Below are 17,548 nucleotides of genomic sequence, written 5' to 3' on the forward strand. Positions count from 1 at the left end.
CCCAAATCAGCCTAATTTCTAAGCACTATATTTAAGGATTAGGAAAATGGTAACTGGTAACTGGTAATTGATTCCTGCGCCAAGAAAGCAGGAATCACTGTAAATTGAAACTTGTGGAGACTCCTTTTTTCCTACTCTATCATGGGGGGCCACATTGTTGTCTCAGTTTTGACCCTGAGCCTAATAGTCACCAAGATAGCTAAGAATTCCTCTTTCCTCAGGGTTTCATCATTCTAAGATAGGACAGAAAGATGGGGCATTATGGGACCATGAGGAGACTGTGGGAGAGGGAGGAGACTCTGCTGCCAGGACTCATCTGCTTTCATTGCTGAAAAAGGCAGGAGATTTCAGACTTCACATGTCACAGATAGGACCAAATGATCCAACAAGACACTATGTCGTTTCCAAAAGGCATAAGCACTTAAGGCCAGATGATGTGTTCCAGAGACTCCTCAATCAAGGTTGTCAAGGACAGCAATTAGTCTGTGCATCCTTGGGGCTAAAATGATGTATAACCTTATGTTCCTAGGACCCCTCTCTCCTACACCTAAGTGATGCCCCTCATAAGTTCACCTTACAACTTTGTTCACTGAGAAAAATTCTTTAACTTTTAATCTTCTTGAGTTAAACTCTTTGTCCTAGTTTGTTTCTTCATTGCTGTGACAAAACACTCTGACCACTACCAACTTGGGGAGGAAAGGGTTTATTTATCTTACATCTCCCAGGTCACAGTTCATCAGGGAGCCCAAGGTAAGAACTCAGGGCAGGAACCTGAACGCAGGAGCTGGAGCACAGGCCATGGAGGAATGCTGCTTACTGGCTTGCTTCCCTGGCCCCTGCTCAGCCTGCTTTCTTATGCAACACAGGCCCCCTTGCCCAGGGATGGCACCACCCACAGTGGGCTGGGCCCTCCCACATAACTCAGCAATCCAGAAGGTGCCCCATGGACATGGCCCAGGCCAGTCCAATGAAGGCAATTCCCCAACTGAGGCTCCCTTGACCCAAGTGTGTCAAGTTGACACTAAAGCTATCCAGCACACTCTTGTAGCTGGAAAGATGGCTCAGTGGTTAAAATCACTTGCTGCTCTTGCAGAGGACCCAAGTTCAGTTCCCAACACCCATATAGAGTGACTCATAACCACCTGTAACTCCAGCTCCAGGAGATCTGACACTATCTTCTGGGCTCCACAGACACCTGCAGTTACGTGCACATCATTCTCCATAGACATAAATACCTACACATAATTAAAAATAAAATTAATCTTCAAATAAGAAAAGTAGCTCAACATATGACTATATTCTTCTTTTTTTTTTTTTTTTTTTTGGTTTTTTTTTAGACAGGATCTCCCTGTAGCCCCAGCTGGCCTGGAACTCGCTATGTAGACCAAGCTGGCCTTGAACTCACAGAGATCCGCCTGCCTCTGCATCCTGAGTGCTGGGATTAAAGGCATGCACCACCACACCTGGCTATTATTCCTTTTAAGCAAAACATCTGTTGTCTCCACACTGGACTCTACATGAGAATATCTAAAAGTAATTTTGTCACAAGGAAAGACATTATTGTAATACTCAAAAATTCCTTTCTAAACTATTCAAAATAATAAATTAATTGCCCCCCCCAAAAAAAGAAAAGTAAATTTTTTTTTGTCTTTTTGAGACAGGGTCTCTCTGTAGCCCCAGCTGTCCTGGAACTCACTATGTAGACCAGGCTGGCCTTGAACTCACAGAGAGCCACCTGCCTCTGCCTCCCGAGTGCTGGGATTACAGGTGTGTGCCACCATGCCCGGCCTGAAAAGTAAGTTTTTAAAAAAGAAAAATCTTAGTCTCTGGAAAATGCTGGAAAGAAGTACAGTTTCTTAGTAACCTTTGAAGATGTAACTTGAGAACCACCAAATATATATATATATATATATCTCCACTGTAAAGAAAACTAATTATGACTCTCCCTTGAGAAGTCCACGCTCGTCCTATGGGGTGCGCTTTACCCTCTCTCGAAGCCTCTTTCTTTCTGCTTTTAATAAATCCAACTTTGCTTCATGTTTGGCTCACCTTGAACTTCAATTCTTCATTGAAGTTTTGTTTCGTCTGGGTGGAGGTCTCTGAAAAGAGCTCCTCAGGCTGTGGTGTGGAGCTGTATCCCCATTGCCAGTGATGATTCTAGTAGGTGCTGTGGGTGGTTTGGAGAGGAGGATTGGCAGAATTATTATAGTAGCTTATTGTATGGTGTTAGAGATCATTTCCATCAGGAATAGGGCCACCTCTTCACCTGGGTCTGCCTGAGACTGAAAACTGGGTTCAATGGGCAAAGAATTCTGACTTTCCCTTGGGTGGGCCCCTCAAGGTCTGGGATTGCAGGTGTGTACCATCAGCCTTGGGCCTCTTTACTAAGCCCTTTTTCTTCCCAGAGGATGTGTATTAAACCATATCTTGTTGACTACTCATACATTTTCTGTTCACAATCTCCCAGTTCTTTACAGAGTGTCTCCCATTCTTTGTAATTATAATCCTCCAGCTTCTGCTCTGAGTACCACTGACTGGGGTCTGGTACAGTCTTAGAGGTCCTAGACTTGTTACTATTAATGTGCCAACTCTGAGGACAGTGTTTCACTCCATCAGTCATGTCCTACAGGGAAAAGCAGTGATAGGCCTTTGGGTTTTGTTTGTTTGTTTGCATTTTTTTTTTTTTACAGGCTGGTCTCACAAAACTTTTTCCTCCAACCTCCTAAGTAGCTGAGCTTGTGCTATCATGCCAACACCACTGAACTTGGTGACACTGGTGCCCCTCCCACTAGGGGAGAGAAGGGGAGGGGAGGGAAGGAAAGAAATAACTTTTCATGCTATCAGAGGGAGAATTTGTTGTTTAATTGCTTTTGTTTTTGTTTATTATTCTCAGAGTTTTACTGTTTTTGTTCTTCACTGTTGTTTGGTGTTGCTTTACTGGAAGATCTGGGCATGTGTGAAAGTTTCAAAAACATGAATCTGTGGAGAGCACAAAGCTGGAGTTACTAGCACACACTTGTGTAGCAAGCTATATCAATCAGAAGGCAGCAAAACACACAGATTATGATGAGTCAGCTATGCTAAGTCATAGAAATGAAAAGCACATAGACATCTGAGTTGAGTCAGGTGGAGTGTTCAAAGTCCGTGCCAAACAGGTGCTCTATGGTAGATATGTGAGTGGGAGAGGCATTAGTCACATGATCAGATGACAGGGAGGACAGAAGCAAGGGGCAGCCACAGGGACCTTCCCTAGCTTGCACCCATGTAATGGCCAGAACTGAACTAGGAAAAGATGATGTTTTTCAATAGGGGAGAAAGATCTAACTATAGAGAGAAGGGCTATGCCAGTTTTTCAGGATATGTTTAGACTTTGGTTTCGGTATTGAAATGAGGAACTTCAGACTGCAAACCTCTCAGTAACACTAGTCTGAGAGCAGAAGAAATGAAGATGTTGGACTCTAGCACTGGGGTTGATGGCCTGGGGTGAGTAGCCAACTGGACTCCAGTGAGTTTTGTTGCCAGGTATCTACACCCTTGTGTGGTCTCCTTCCATGTTGTACCAGCGTGATCTGTGTAATCAGAATGACACTGTGGCTTGAAAAGTAAGGCCATAAAAAGTATTGTGGCTCCCCCCTTGCTCACAGTTGGTTCAATTCCTAACTCTGGGGAAGCCAACACTCAAGTGGTGTGGACACTCAATCCACCCTTTGGAAAGGTCCGTGTGGCAAGTAGCTAAGCCCTCCCACCAACAACCAGTGCCAACTTCCCAGCATGTGGGTGAACCACTAGGAAAGGATATCATCCCCAGTCAAGGTATCATATGACAACAGCCTAGGCTGACAGCTTGAGTTTACCTCATGAAAGACTCTGAGTCAGACCCACCCAAGTCAGACACTTACCAGAAACTGAAATAAGAATGTTAATCACTTTAAACAATTCAGTGAGCTGACTGCAGATGCTGGGTAAGTAATACTGTGCATACATGCTGGATGGGTGTCATGCCAATGGACATTGGGTAGGTAGTAACATCAGTGGATGTTGGGTGGATAATCGTGTCACTGGGTGCTGGGTCAGTAATCCTGTCTAAAGGAGGAATGAACGGACTAAGTACAAAGAGCAGATATAGAGTGCAGGATTACCATAGATACCAGGTAGTTTGGGGCTGGAGAGAGCTAATGGGTAAGTGGAAATCTTTAAAGAACAGTGCATATTGGTGTGGTTGCTCTTTAAATTATAGTGATTTTAAGGATGTGTAGTATCGCCTTGTAGTTTTAATGCACATTTTCCTGATTACGCATAAGATCAGTGCTTTTCATGTGATTGAAGGAAGGAAGGAAGGAAGGAAGGGAGGGAGGGAGGGAGGGAGGGAGGGGGAGAGGGAGGGAGGGAGGAAGGGAGGGAGAAAGAAAGAAAAAAGAAAGAAAAAAAGAAAAAAAGAAGGAAAAAAATATTGGGGCTGGTGAGATGGCTCAAAGGTTAAGAGCACTGGCTGCTTTTGCAAAGGACCCAGGTTCAGGTCCCAGCACCCACATGGTAGCTAACAATGGTCTTTAACTCCAGTTCCAGGGGATCTGATGCCTTCTTCTGGCCTCCATGGGCACTGTACACACATGGTGCATGTACCTACATGTAGGCAAAACAAACATACATATAAAATAAAAATAAAATATAAATAAAATAAAAAATAATACATGGAAGTCACAGCAGGACTGGGACTGGCAGGCAGGGAAAGCAGTAGACTGTATCTAGAGAATGTTCATGGCTTGGCATCTTCCTCCAATCTAACTCAAGGCAGAATAGGATGGAAGCTGTGCTGTGAACTGCAGGACACTGGGTATGAGGCTAAAGCTCTCAAAGCTTACTTTGCACTAATGGCTTTAAATAATATGAGGACTTCGGCCAAGTGCGGTGGCGCACACCTTTAATCCAGAGGCAGAGGCAGGTGGATCTCTGTGAATTCGAGGTGAGCCTGGTCTACATCATGAGTTCTAGGCCAGTGAGGGTTACACAGTGAAACAAAGAAAAATATAGAAAACTTAAGCTAGTTTTAGTATGTTCATATGATGAGATATTATTTGACTGGAAAAGGGGATGAAGCACTGATGGCCTGAGTTCAATATCCAGAATCCATGTAAAGGCAGAGGAGAGAACTGATTCCACAAAGTTGTCCTCTGATCTCCAACCACATGCTGTTATCTTCTTGAACTTGGAGTTCATCAATTCAGCTAGACTGGCTGTCCAACAAGCTGTTAGGATCCATCTTTCTCTGCTTTCCTGGTACTGAGATTACAGAGGTGTGTTGCCACATCCAGTTTTTCTATGTGAGTGCTGGGGATCTGAACTCAGGTTCCAGCCAAGAACTTTAATGAGTGAGCCATCTCCCCCAACCCAAGACATTCTTTTTGTATGGTTTTAAATAATATTTTTATTTATTCTTTGAAAATTCCATGCTATATACAGTATGTTTTTATCATATCCACTCCTCACTCACCCCCTCCAGGTCCCCTTGGGCCCCCTCAACACATCTTCCTCCCAACTTCATGTCCTCTTCTTTAAAAAAAAAAAAAAAAAAACCAAGGGAGTCTAATTAATGCCTCCCGTAGAAGCCTGAGCATGGGGCCATCCAGCAGTGGCCACATCCCAAAGAAAAGTGACTCTCTCCCCAGAAGCCATCAACTTCCAAAAACTCCTCAGCAAGGGATGGGGCCTACTTTGGTTGTTTTTTATTTTTATTTTTTGGTCTTTTTGAGACAGGTTTCCTTATAGCCACAGCTGGCCTAGAACTTACTATAGAATTCAGGCTGGCCATGATTTTACAGAGATCAGTCTGCCTCTGCCTCCAGAGTGCTGGAATTAAAGGTGTTCACCATCGCCCCCCGGGCTTTAATTTTTTAATAGAAATTTTTTTTTGGTCTTTTTTTTGAGACAGGGTTTCTCTGTAGCCCCAACTGTCCTGGAACTCACTATGTAGACCAGGCTGGCCTTGAACTCACAGAGATCCACCTGCCTCTGCCTCCTAAGTGCTGGGATTAAAGGCATGTGCCACCATGCCTGGCTTTAATAGAATTTTTGAAGTGGGTACAAGTGCCTTTCTGTATCTCTGTATATCCATGTGGTTTGTATATATACAAAAGTGCAGACATCAATTGTTAAACTTGTAATGGCCCCAAATAGAGTCCCCCAAATTGTAATAGCCAAAGTAACTTCATTTTGTGTAAAGTAGCCACTCTAAGCTTCAAAAACTAGAAAAACAGCCAGCTTCAAGGTTAAGTACCTGAACTTAGTTGCTACCCCTTAGAAGACTGCTTTCTTTGGAGTAGCTGACCTTGGTCACTACAGCTGCATTGCTTAACCAAGAAGCCTAAAAAGAAAAAAAAAAAAAATATCAGAAAGTGCCTTACTATCAAGGTCTCTATACATCTGTTAAGAGAAGGACTAACATAAGTTTGTTCTGCCTTCTGTAGTTTGCTTATCTGCTAACTTGGGCCGTCCTGACCATACTCAGGACCACCTGGCATTACTCATGTATGATGAAATTCCTACTGTATTTGTGGTTTTTGCCTTTATAAGTTAGTCACCTTCCCCTTGGGGGCCATGGGTCCTGCATCTGATTAAGGGAACACAGATGGCTATAGCCCTAATAAATTTGACCAATTAAAATTTGAATTGGGTCTGGTGATCTTTTTCCCAGTGGTTTCAAACTCCATAACAATCTAAGACAAGTAATCATTCACTCTCTGGTTGCAGAGAAGAGAGGAGAAATTGAGACTGCAAGGACTGTGCAAAGAAATCTAAGAAGTCATATTTGCCTTCCAATGAGTTTATGGTATATTTAGGTCTCTGTAGGACTATTCAAAAATGGCATGCAAAGTGACTCGACTGTCACAATTACTCCATTTTACCCGTTGTTAATGAAATGTTAGCTCTTTAGTGGCTATGTTCATTCTGAAGAGTTGACTCTTAAGTCCTCTGAAGTCTCTTCTCCCTCTGACATTTCGCGAATCCTTGACTTTTTAAAAGCATTGCAGCCATGTTAACTGGGTTCGGGATAAATCCAGTGGTCTAAACAACAAATATTATTGCAGTTTCGTATTGTGTTGTGGGGGTGTGTTTAGGGGAATTCTTTTGGTGTCACTTCCGCCTCCAAATGGCAACTCTGGTTCAACAGATACTTTTCTGTGCTTCCTGCATCCACAGAAAACAGAGACGGGGTACCAGACAGTGTCTGGGTCTGTTATGGAACCAAAAAATGGACGGAAGTGGTCCCTGAAAATTACCTTCTCAAGAAACTTGCTTTGGGAATACAATTCCTAATTGCAACTGTTACTCGCCTTTTCCTAAATTAATTTCCTATGGAGAGACACAACCTCACTTTCGTCCTCCGCAAACAACAACAATCTCCTCCTATGAGAGTAAATTCCACTTTCCCAGCTGCGGAAACGCTCGGAACCAAAAAGCGTAGGACACTAGTTCTCCGCCGAGCTCTTCTCGAAGAAGGACCAGCCTCCAGGCGGCGTTGCCTTGGAGACAGAGCGCGCTGTGTAGATGTGGCGATGTGCTGAGGCACGGCCTTTGCTGTCTATCTGCAGAAGGGTCTCACAGGACCGACGCCAAGATGGTTAGTGGCTCTGAATAATGAGGGAGAACTCCGAATAGGTTTGAGACTGGAGGTTAGAGATACCTGACACACTTGGAGAAAGTCTGGGTGTGTCTACAGAGGGTGATCGCTTTATTCTCCAGTGTTTCTACCGGGAATTGGGTGGGATGCTAAGGTAAATATCTGCAAGCTTTCCTCCCGCCTGCTTCTCGTTTCCCCACACCTGATCTGCTTTTGGGATGGAAAGCAGAGCGAGGGAGGCAGTGATGGCAGAAGCCATGTTCACTTCTTGTGCTTAAAGGAGTGGGAGTAGCTGTTTGGATCGCCTTTAGTGTCGGGTGATGGCTGTTTTCGAATTTGAATAGACTTCCCTAGGGGTTTGCTGTTAAGGATTAGACTTGTAAATCACCGAACTTGTCACTCTGAGTTTAAAACTGACCATTGCAGATACGGATGTCTTTGTTGTTTCTTTTCCAGATGCTTTCAAGGGCCAAACCTGCTGTAGGCGGGGAATCTCAGCACACCGAAGAAAGGAAGAAAAAAGGTAGGAAGATTCCAGACCTAGAGGATCTACTTTCACAAAGAGATTTCACAGGCGCTATTACCCTACTGGAGGTAATGTCCAAAGAAATTTACTTCTTAGTCTGGTGAATGCTGGGGTAAATGTTGGTTACTATACTGATGGAGCAGGTGGGTGAATTCTGGGTCCCCTTAGTAAATGTAGTCAGCTATAAATTCCAGATTCCAAATTAACTATAAACCCAATTCAAGACTTTAAACAATTCTGGCCGGGTGTGGTGGCACATGCCTTTAATCCCAGCACTTGGGAGGCAGAGGCAGGCAGATCTCTGTGAGTTTGAGGTCAGCCTGCTCTACATATTGAGTTCCAGGAGAGCTGGGGATTCAGGGAGACCCTGTCTCAATAAGACAAAAAAAATTTTTTTTTCTTTTTAAAATTCTGTAGTCCTAGGGCTGGAGAGATGGCTCAGCAGTTAAGAACATTGGCTGTTCTTGCAAAAGACCTGGGTTCGAATCCCAGCACCCACATGGCAGCTAACAACTGTTTGTAACTCCAGTTCCAGGGGATCCGACAGCCTTTTCTGTCCTCCATGGGCACTGCACGACACAGGTTCACTTACCTACATGCAGGCAATACATGCATACACATAAAATTTTTAAAAAATTCTGTAGTCCCACAGATAGTGAATGTAACCAAAACATATAGCATGACACTTAATGCAGTGTCAAGTCACACATTGTTTATCACAGCTCTTGAATGATTTATGATTTCTTCCAATTATAAAGTTTTGGGCAAAAATTAAGTAATCCTACCATGCTTATTTTTTAATTTATTATTTTTATGTGTATAAGTGTATTGCCTGCATGCGTGTAAGTATACCCATGTAGTACAATGCCTATGGAGGGCAGAAGAAGGTACTGGATTCCCTGGAACTGGAGTCATAGATGGCTGTTAGCCGCCATGTGGGTGCTGGGAATCAAACCCTCTGCAAGAGCAGTCAGCGCTCTTACCTGCTGAGCCATCTCTCCAGGCCCCCTACCATGCTTATTTTAAGAATATTGTACCCCCATAAAACATTTCAACTCTGTTTAGCAGTAATTGTAAGTTATTGTTTGTTTTTTGGTTTATTTATTTATTTATTTATTTATTTGTATTTTGAGACAAGGTCTCCCTATACCCCCAAATAGCTTGGAATTCTCTATGGAGACCAGGCTGGCCTTGATCTTACAGAGATCCACCTGCCTCTGCCTCCTGAATGCTGGGATTAAAAGCTTGTGACATGACACCTGGCCAATTATCAGCTTTTTAAAAATTAGTGCTGGGAATCAAACCCAGGGCCTTAATAAGCATTCCGTCACTGATCTACAGCCCCATCCCAGGAGTTCTCACCTTTTAATATGCATTGGAAGTGCTAAGGGTAGTTGCTCTTTATTTCCCTGGGCTACCACTTTAATAATTTGGATTCATTGGGTGATACTCAGGAATCTGCAATTTAAGTAAGTAGTCTAAGAGCTTCTGACATAAATGGTCCTAAGGAGACTATAGCTCTTGGGAAGCGTCAATGAAATAAATGGCTCTCACCTCAAAGGAATAACAGAGATAGTTTATTTTGGAGTCAAATATGAGTGACTGTGGCCCAGGAACATAGATTTAGGTTTCCCCAAATACCGTGTTCCAATGAGGTAGCCATTTCATGAACTTTTTATAGTAACAGGGCAAAGAAAGTCATAAGTCAACACACTTTCAAGTACATTGGTAGGTACATTTAGTAGGCGAGTCATAGAAAAGCAGGGAGAATTCTGCTATAGGCCTCAGGTGCTAGCTGATGACATTCTTAGCCTTTAGGTTGATGGTAGCTGGTGGTCTGCTAGTTAATACTTTCCAAAAGGTTTTTTATCTGTTAGTCACAAGATGAAACAGAAACAGATGTAGACAAGGAATGGGGCTAAAGATAGCCCGAGATAATGGTAATTAGACTGTGGACCTGCAATATTTCAGACTCTTCAGTCAGTGAAGCTCTGATCAGTTGATCAGCCTTGCAGAAGAAGGTTCAGTTTGAAGGCATGGTTTTCTGGAAACTTCCATTCACAAAAGCTCAGGGTAAAGAAGAGTACAGGGGTATGCTAAAGGATGGAAAGTTTTGACAGCATGGTCTGGTTGTACTGTGTTGGAGTGTATCATACTGCCTTTCTCCAAAACACTACACTGGCCATATTACTGCAAACAACTATGAGCCTATCAGTGACAATTGCTTTGATTAGCGATATATTTCCCACTCTTCCATAGCAAAAGTCCTATGTGTCTTTCTAGGGCTTTGGCATTGAGTCCATTGTTTAACTTTGTGGTGACTCATCTCACAGTGGGAGAGTTGTCTTGGAAGAACCTTCTAGCTGTGTAAGTCAGTGGACTTAATACCAGTGCATGCATTCTTGTCAGTTCATTTTTTTCTCTAAGATAATGACCACATTTTTCTTATTGTGTGATTATAGAGTGTCTTTAAGGTCATAGGGAGGGTCTTTGCTCTGCCTAAATTCTTAGGTGCTTGCTTGTATAGGAACAGGACTTACCATGGTTTTGAGGGAAAGTCTTATGAGCTTTCTTTTAGCTCCAGGGATTTCCTAGGACAAATTCTGGGAGACTTTAAGAATTTCTCTAGATTTAAGGCACTCTACTTAAATTCACAGCATTTGGTGAGAAGAGCAAATCTCACCCTCCCATCCCACCACCCCAATCAAAGGGATGTCATCTTCATCTTGTAATAACTAGATTGTAGTGATAGTCTGTGAATATGACTCACTATTTGATTTATTACCCTCTAGAGTGAGAAACAAAAACAAAAAAAAGTCCTCACCTAAGGGGACAATAGAGTGTGGTTAATGAGTCTAATGGGAAGATAAGCATAGCCTCTAATGTTCCATAGTATATTAGGAGAACTAAGATTGACATCAGTTATTTGCATAGCTAGTAGAGAGAAATTTGAATGTTTCTAACACAACAAAACACAAATATCCAAGGAGAAGGAGCAAATCAAGCATTGCATCATACGTATACGGAAATACCATGCTTTATCCCTTGTGTAAAATTACTGTTAATTAAAAACAACATATGTTAAATCTTTTTTTAAAAAAAAGTCCTCACCTTACCATGGTGTCCTGGTTAGATTTAAACATCAACTTGACATAATCTAGAATTATCTGGGAAAAGACTCTCAATTGAAGAATAACTTACATCAGATTGGCCTGTGGGCATGTCTGTGGGGGATTGTCTTGATTGTTAATTGATATAGAAGGATCTGGCCCACTGTGTACAGCACTATTTCCTAGGTAGGTGATCCTGAACTGTATAAGAAAATTTAGCTGAGCATAAGCCTGTCTGCCAACCCGCAAGCAGCACCCTCCATGGTTCCTGCCTTACTTTGGCTGTGCAGTGAGTTCTTTGGTAAGAGGGTTCCAGGTGATGTGTGAACTAGAAAGCAGGCCTGCCTTCAAGGTCCTACCCCAGTTTCCCTCAGTGATAGCTTAGAATTGATTGGACTGTGACCTAGAATTGTAAGCCAAATAAGCCTCCTTCAAGTTGTTTTGGTCAGAGTATTTGTCACAGCAACAGAAATAAAACTAGAACATGGTAATTCAGAATCCTTCAAAGTCTCAGTTCTTTAATTTGAAAGACTTTTGTTAGCTGAAGGATTCTTCATTTTTGTTCACAATGGGCATAAATGAGTCTATGGTCTGAATATCCTTAATTATTCTTATAGGCCTGTAAGCTAGCCTGATCTGGGGTGATAGAATGATTCCATGAACTATCTTCTGTATATCCTTAATTATTCTTATAGCCCTGTAAACTAGCCTGATCTGGGGTGATAGAATGATTCCGTGGTTTATCTTCAGAGAAGGTTATGACCTATTAATAAAAATGCATATGTGCCAATGGGACAAGATGGAAGTGTGAGACTGAGTGCAGCAGAGCATAGTGGTAGGAACACGGGCTTTGGAGGAAGGCGTTACTTTAAGTCCCTGTTACCAAATAGACTGGCTCTGTGACCTTAGAATCATTGCTTGACCTCTCTAACCTTTGGTTATTTGGCTTTAAATATGTCACATAATTCTTCTGTTCCTTGTGTATCTTTCAGAAGTATTAGATAACACAAATGCTTTCTGAAGTAAGGTGCCAGTAAATATAAAAAAGCAAACATGGAGCGTTCAAAAATATGAACTATAGCCCGGCATGGTGGTGCACGCCTTTAATCCCAGCACTTGGGAGGCAGAGGCAGGCAGATCTCTGAGTTCAAGGCTAGCCTGGTCTACATAGTGAGTTCCAGGACAGCTGGGGCTACAGGGAGACGCTGTCTCAAAAAAACCAAAAAAAAAAAAAAAAGAAAATATGAACTATGACAGAAGGTGATGAGCTGATGCCTCTAGACATAGGCTTAATTTGGCTGTGTATTTTAGCTTCTGACCTTAGACTCACAGAGATCCGCCTGCCTCTGCCTCCCAAGTGCTGGGATTAAAGGCATGCACCACCACGCCCAGCTTGCTTCTGCTTCTTTTACTTAACTTTTTGATTGTTCATCAGTAACTCAGTATACCATGAAAAACAAAAGCTTACCAAAGTTTTCATGATTTTTTTTTCCATGAAATTTTAACCTGAAGTTCAAACGCCATGTTGGGGAACAAGAAGAAGACACTAATTTGTGGATTGGATACTGCGCTTTTCACCTGGGTGATTACAAGAGAGCTTTGGAGGTTAGTTTTAAAAATATAACAGGAGTGTGTTCAAAATGATGTTAGAAGTACATCCTCAGGGTATGTCCAAGCAATGTAGAAGGAAACAGAGTAAAAAGACAAAATGGCTGTCTGCCTTCCCCAGTCCTACTCTTTGCTAATAAAGGCATCTGCTGACCCATCTTAATGTAGTCATTCAGAGACGGGCAGGGAGGGTAACAGAATGCTTGTAATGCAAAACTGGAAGGGGAATATGGGGTGTGTATGCATTTAGGGGATTGTGCGGTGGGGAAGCAGGAGACAGGCTAGAGAAGGAGGTGAGGGGAGGGTCAGTTGAGACTAAATATCTATGAAAATGCTTTAGGGAAACCTGCTACTTTGTAAGTTAATTTAAAAATAAGCGAGGTGGGTGGCGCATGCCTTAATCCCAGTACTCGGGAGGCAGAGGCAGGCAGATCTCTGAGTTCAAGGCCAGCCAGGACTACATGGTGAGTTCCAGGACAGCTGGGGCTACAGGGAGACCCTGTCTCAAAATGACCAAGAAAAAAAAAATAATATTAGAGCCAGGTATGGTGGCACATGCCTTTAATCCCAGCACTTGGGAGGCAGAGGCAGGCAGATCTCTGTGAGATCAAAGCCATCCTGGTCTAAATAGCAAGTTCCAGGCTAGCTGTGGCTACAGGGAGACCCTGTCTCAAAAAATAAAAAATAAAAAATTTTAAAGTATAGCCAGGCGTGGTGGTGCACGCCTTTAATCCCAGTAATTGGAAGCAGAGGGCAGGCGGATCTCTGTGTGTTCAAGGCCAGCCTGGTCTATATAGTGAGTTCCAGGACAGCTGGGGCTAAAAGGAGACCCTGTCTCAAAAAAGACAAAAAAAAAAAAGAAAAAGAAAAAGAAAAAAGTTATTTTTTTAATTGTATTTAAAACCATTTCATAACACTAATTTCCATTATAAATAAATAATATAGACTGTATCAAACATTAAGATGTTATATTGGAATGCTATAAGTGATCCTTCTAAAAGTGTTTTAGTTTGTACATTATGTACAAACTAAAAGGGGAAACTGGGCAGAATAACTTCTTTGTAAAGTATTTATCTCGTAGGGCATGGTGACGCATGCCTGTAGTCCCAGCACTTGGGAGGCAGAGGCAGGCGGATCTCTGTGAGTTTGAGGCTAGCCTGGTGTACATAGCCCCAGGACAGCTGGGGCTACAGGGAGACCCTGTCTCAAAAAAACAACAAAAAAAAGTAATAAAAATTAATAATGAGACAAATACTTTATTTTTATCTTTTTTATAGACCAGGCTGTCCTTGAACTCACAAAGATCCACCTGCCTCTGCCTCCCAAGTGCTGGGATTAAAGGCGTGCGCCACCACGCCTGTCCCTTAAAAAAAATAACTTTCAAAAAAAGAAGAAAATCTCTATGGTAGAGCATTGAGCATATATCTCACTTTTGCCTTTACATAATTTTTTTTTCCTTTGGTCTTTTTGAGACAGGGTCTCCCTGTAGGCCCAGCTGTCCTGGAACTCACCATGTAGACCAGGCTGGCCTTGAACTCAATAGAGATCTGCCTGCCTCTGCCTCCCGAGTGCTGGGATTAAAGGTGTACACCACTACATCCGGCCATTGTTACATAAATTAATACATGTAAAACATGAGATTGTGTAACCTGTTAGCATTTCTGTGAGATTGACCCCAAGACCTGGCATGTGTGGCAAGTGCTCTACCGCTGAGCTGTAGTCCACCCTGCACTTTGTAGTGCATATTTAGAAGAGGAAAAACAGCCATTTTGATAGAAGTTTTGAGTCTTTCTCAAAAGAATTCCCCTTTTATTTTTCTTGGTTATTTTCAGGCATAGGAAAGATTATATCATCTTTCTGTACTCTTATAAAGTTCTTGTAAAGATAATTGCTTTGGAAGCTGTTTTCCTTGGTTATTACAAACTCTACTCATCTACAAATGATTATAGGATTATGGATCTAAATAAAGCCATAGATGCCTTATGTCAAGAAAATTTTTGTTTAGATATTTTTTCATACAGGGTCTCCCCGAGCTTCAGCTGGCCTGGAACTCACTATGTAGACCAAGCTGGTGTCGAGCTCACAGAGATCCTCCTGCCTCTGCCTCCTGAGTGCTGGGACTAAAGGCATACGCCACCATACCTGGCTCATGTCAAGAAAATTTTAATTTATAAGTGAAATTACCCTAGACACTTCCCATGTATTTTTACTCTCAAAATGTAACTGAAAGAAAGCCAGATGTGGTGGTGCATACCTTTCTTTAATCTGAGCAGGCAGGAGGCTGTGACAGGAAGATTGTAAGTTCCAGGCCAGTGTGGCTATATGTTGAGACCCTGTCTCAAAAATCAATCAATCTCTCTCTCTCTCTCTCTCTCTCTCTCTCTCTCTCTCTCTCTCTCTCTCTATCTATCTATTTATCTATCTAAGGGAATTTGAGGAGAATAACAAAAGGAAAGCAGAGGTGTGAGAAGTACAGAATAGGCTGGATTTGTAAAAAATAGAATAGTAGGATTTGTAAAAGGTATAGGTGCAAAGAAAGGGTAACACAAATGTATTAAGAAAAAGACACAAAGAATCTGAGACTGATAAAAAGTAAGAATAAGCCAGGCGTGGCGGCACAGGCCTGTAGTCCCAGCATCACGCCCGGCTAAATTTAATACAATTTTTAAGTTAACCGAACCTATGTTTTCTTTTGTATGTCTTTAATGTTTTTTGATTGCCTTATTAATTTGTGTGTGTGTGTGTGTGTGTGTGTGTGTGTGTGTGCGCGCGCACCCTGGCACACTTGTGGGAGTCAGTTCTCTCTTTTCACCATGGGGTCCCAGGGATTGAACTCTGGTGGTCAGTCTTTGTGGCAAGCACCTTTATTTATTGAACTATCTCTCTGATCCTGTATGTCTTTAAGTTAGCAAAAATATTTCAACTGTTTGCATTTTTGAAGTTATTAGCATATCATTACTAAAGACAAGGAGACAAAGTATAAAAGGATGTAGACAAGAGCCCTGTATGGGAGAATTGAGCCTAGCCTTGTTTTACCCAAGCTTAACCTTGTCAGGCACAGAACAGCTGGAGAGCATGCAGGATTTCCAGAATTTAGGCTGCTCAATCAGTGAGAAATTCTGTTCCACTCTATGGCCAAATGAAACCATTGCTTAATGTCTATTTCTTTTTTTATTATTAATTAAAATTTTAAAAAATTTTATGTGTATGTGTGTATTGCCTGCATGTAGGTAAGTGCACCTGTGTCGTGCAATGCCCATGGAGGACAGAAGAGGCTGTCGGATCCCCTGGGACTGGAGTTACTAACAGTTGTTAGCTGCCCGTGGGTGCTGGGATTTGAACCCAGATCTTCTGCAAGAACAACCAGTGTTCTTAACCACTGAGCCATTTCTCCAGCCCCACTTAATGTCTATTTCAGGAATATGAAAATGCAACAAAGGAAGAAAATTGCAACCCTGAAGTCTGGGTGAACCTAGCCTGCACCTACTTTTTTCTTGGGATGTATAAACAAGCTGAAACAGCTGGATTTAAAGGTAAAATGAGCTCTTTTTATGTTTTGGCTTTGAAGTCTGTTTTGTCTGGTATTATGGAGCAGTCCTACTTGCACTCTTTTATGGTTATTGTTTGCTGTGCATATCTTTGTGTCTTTGCTTCTGAAGTGTGTATCTTGTTGACAATATAAAGTTGAAGCTTTGAGGTTTTTTTTTTTTTTTTGGTCTTTTTGAGACAGTCTCCTTGTAGCCCTAACTGGCCTGGATTCGTTTGTTATGGAGACCAGGCTGGCCTCAAACTCAGAGAGATCTGCCTGCCTCTGTCACCCAAGTGCTGGGATTAAAGGCATGCATCACCACGCCTGCCAAGTTTTTTTTTTCAGTCCCAGCACTTGGGGAGGCAGAGGCAGGTGGATCTCTGAATTCAAAGCCGTCCTGGTCTCCATAGTGAATCCAGGCCAGCTGTGGCTACTGGGAGACCCTGTCTCAAAAAGACCAAAAAAAAAAAAAAAATTATGTGTATGTGTGTATATCTCTGTGTGGATATGTGCACATGAGTGCAGGTGCCCAAGGAGGCCAGATGCATCAGGTCCCCCTAGGAGCTGGAGTTATGGGGGTTATGAGCCACCTGATGTGGGTGCTGGGAATAGAACTTGGATCCTCTGCAAGAGCAGCAAGTTCTCTTAACCACTGAGCCATCTCTCCAGTCCATGAAATTTTTTTTTTTTTTTTGGTCTTTTTGAGACAGGGGAGACAGGGTTTCCCTGCAGCCCCAGGTGGCCTGGAACTTGCTGTGTAGACCAGTCTGGTCTCAAATTCATAGAGATCCATGTGCTGGGATTAAAGGCAGGCACCAGTGTGCCCGCCAGAAGTTTCATTTTTTAAATCTAGTGGGGGTATTTTGTTGTCTGCTGGGTACTAGAGACTTAATCCAGGACCCAGTACTTGCTAGGCAAATACTCTACCACTGTACTAAATCTCAACTCCAACAGCAAACATTTGAGAACAAAAAAGTAACTTTGCTATTCAAAAAAAAATTATTTGATTAATTTTATATTTAAAGAGTTAATTCTCCCTGTTCTCTCCCTTGTCACCCTGCCTCAACTCAAGAATGTACAACCCCAAAGCAGAAGGATGAGAGGTGCCTTTCAAAGGCCCCACACTGAGGGGCAGTGCTGCTAGTGCAGCCGAGAGG

General features: G+C 42.4%; 1 protein-coding gene across 5 annotated transcripts in view; it reads left to right on the top strand.

Annotated features, from left to right (window-relative positions):
- Nucleotides 1-7,343: 7,343 nt before the first annotated feature.
- Ttc26 (tetratricopeptide repeat domain 26) overlaps nucleotides 7,344-17,548 on the top strand; it is a 72,380-nt gene continuing 62,175 nt past the window's right edge. The window contains exons 1-4 of one of the 5 annotated variants that reach the window (XM_008823487.3): nucleotides 7,344-7,618; nucleotides 8,075-8,212; nucleotides 12,767-12,859; nucleotides 16,281-16,395. In XM_008823487.3, coding sequence (XP_008821709.1) covers nucleotides 7,616-7,618; nucleotides 8,075-8,212; nucleotides 12,767-12,859; nucleotides 16,281-16,395 — 349 coding nt within the window. In that variant the 5' untranslated portion in view covers nucleotides 7,344-7,615. The other 4 variants (XM_008823484.3, XM_008823488.3, XM_008823485.3 and 1 more) reach the window with 4 other exon arrangements.

Source organism: Nannospalax galili, unplaced genomic scaffold, assembly GCF_000622305.1.
Source record: "Nannospalax galili isolate Female #2095 unplaced genomic scaffold, S.galili_v1.0 scaffold307, whole genome shotgun sequence".
NCBI classification, from domain to species: domain Eukaryota; kingdom Metazoa; phylum Chordata; class Mammalia; order Rodentia; family Spalacidae; genus Nannospalax; species Nannospalax galili.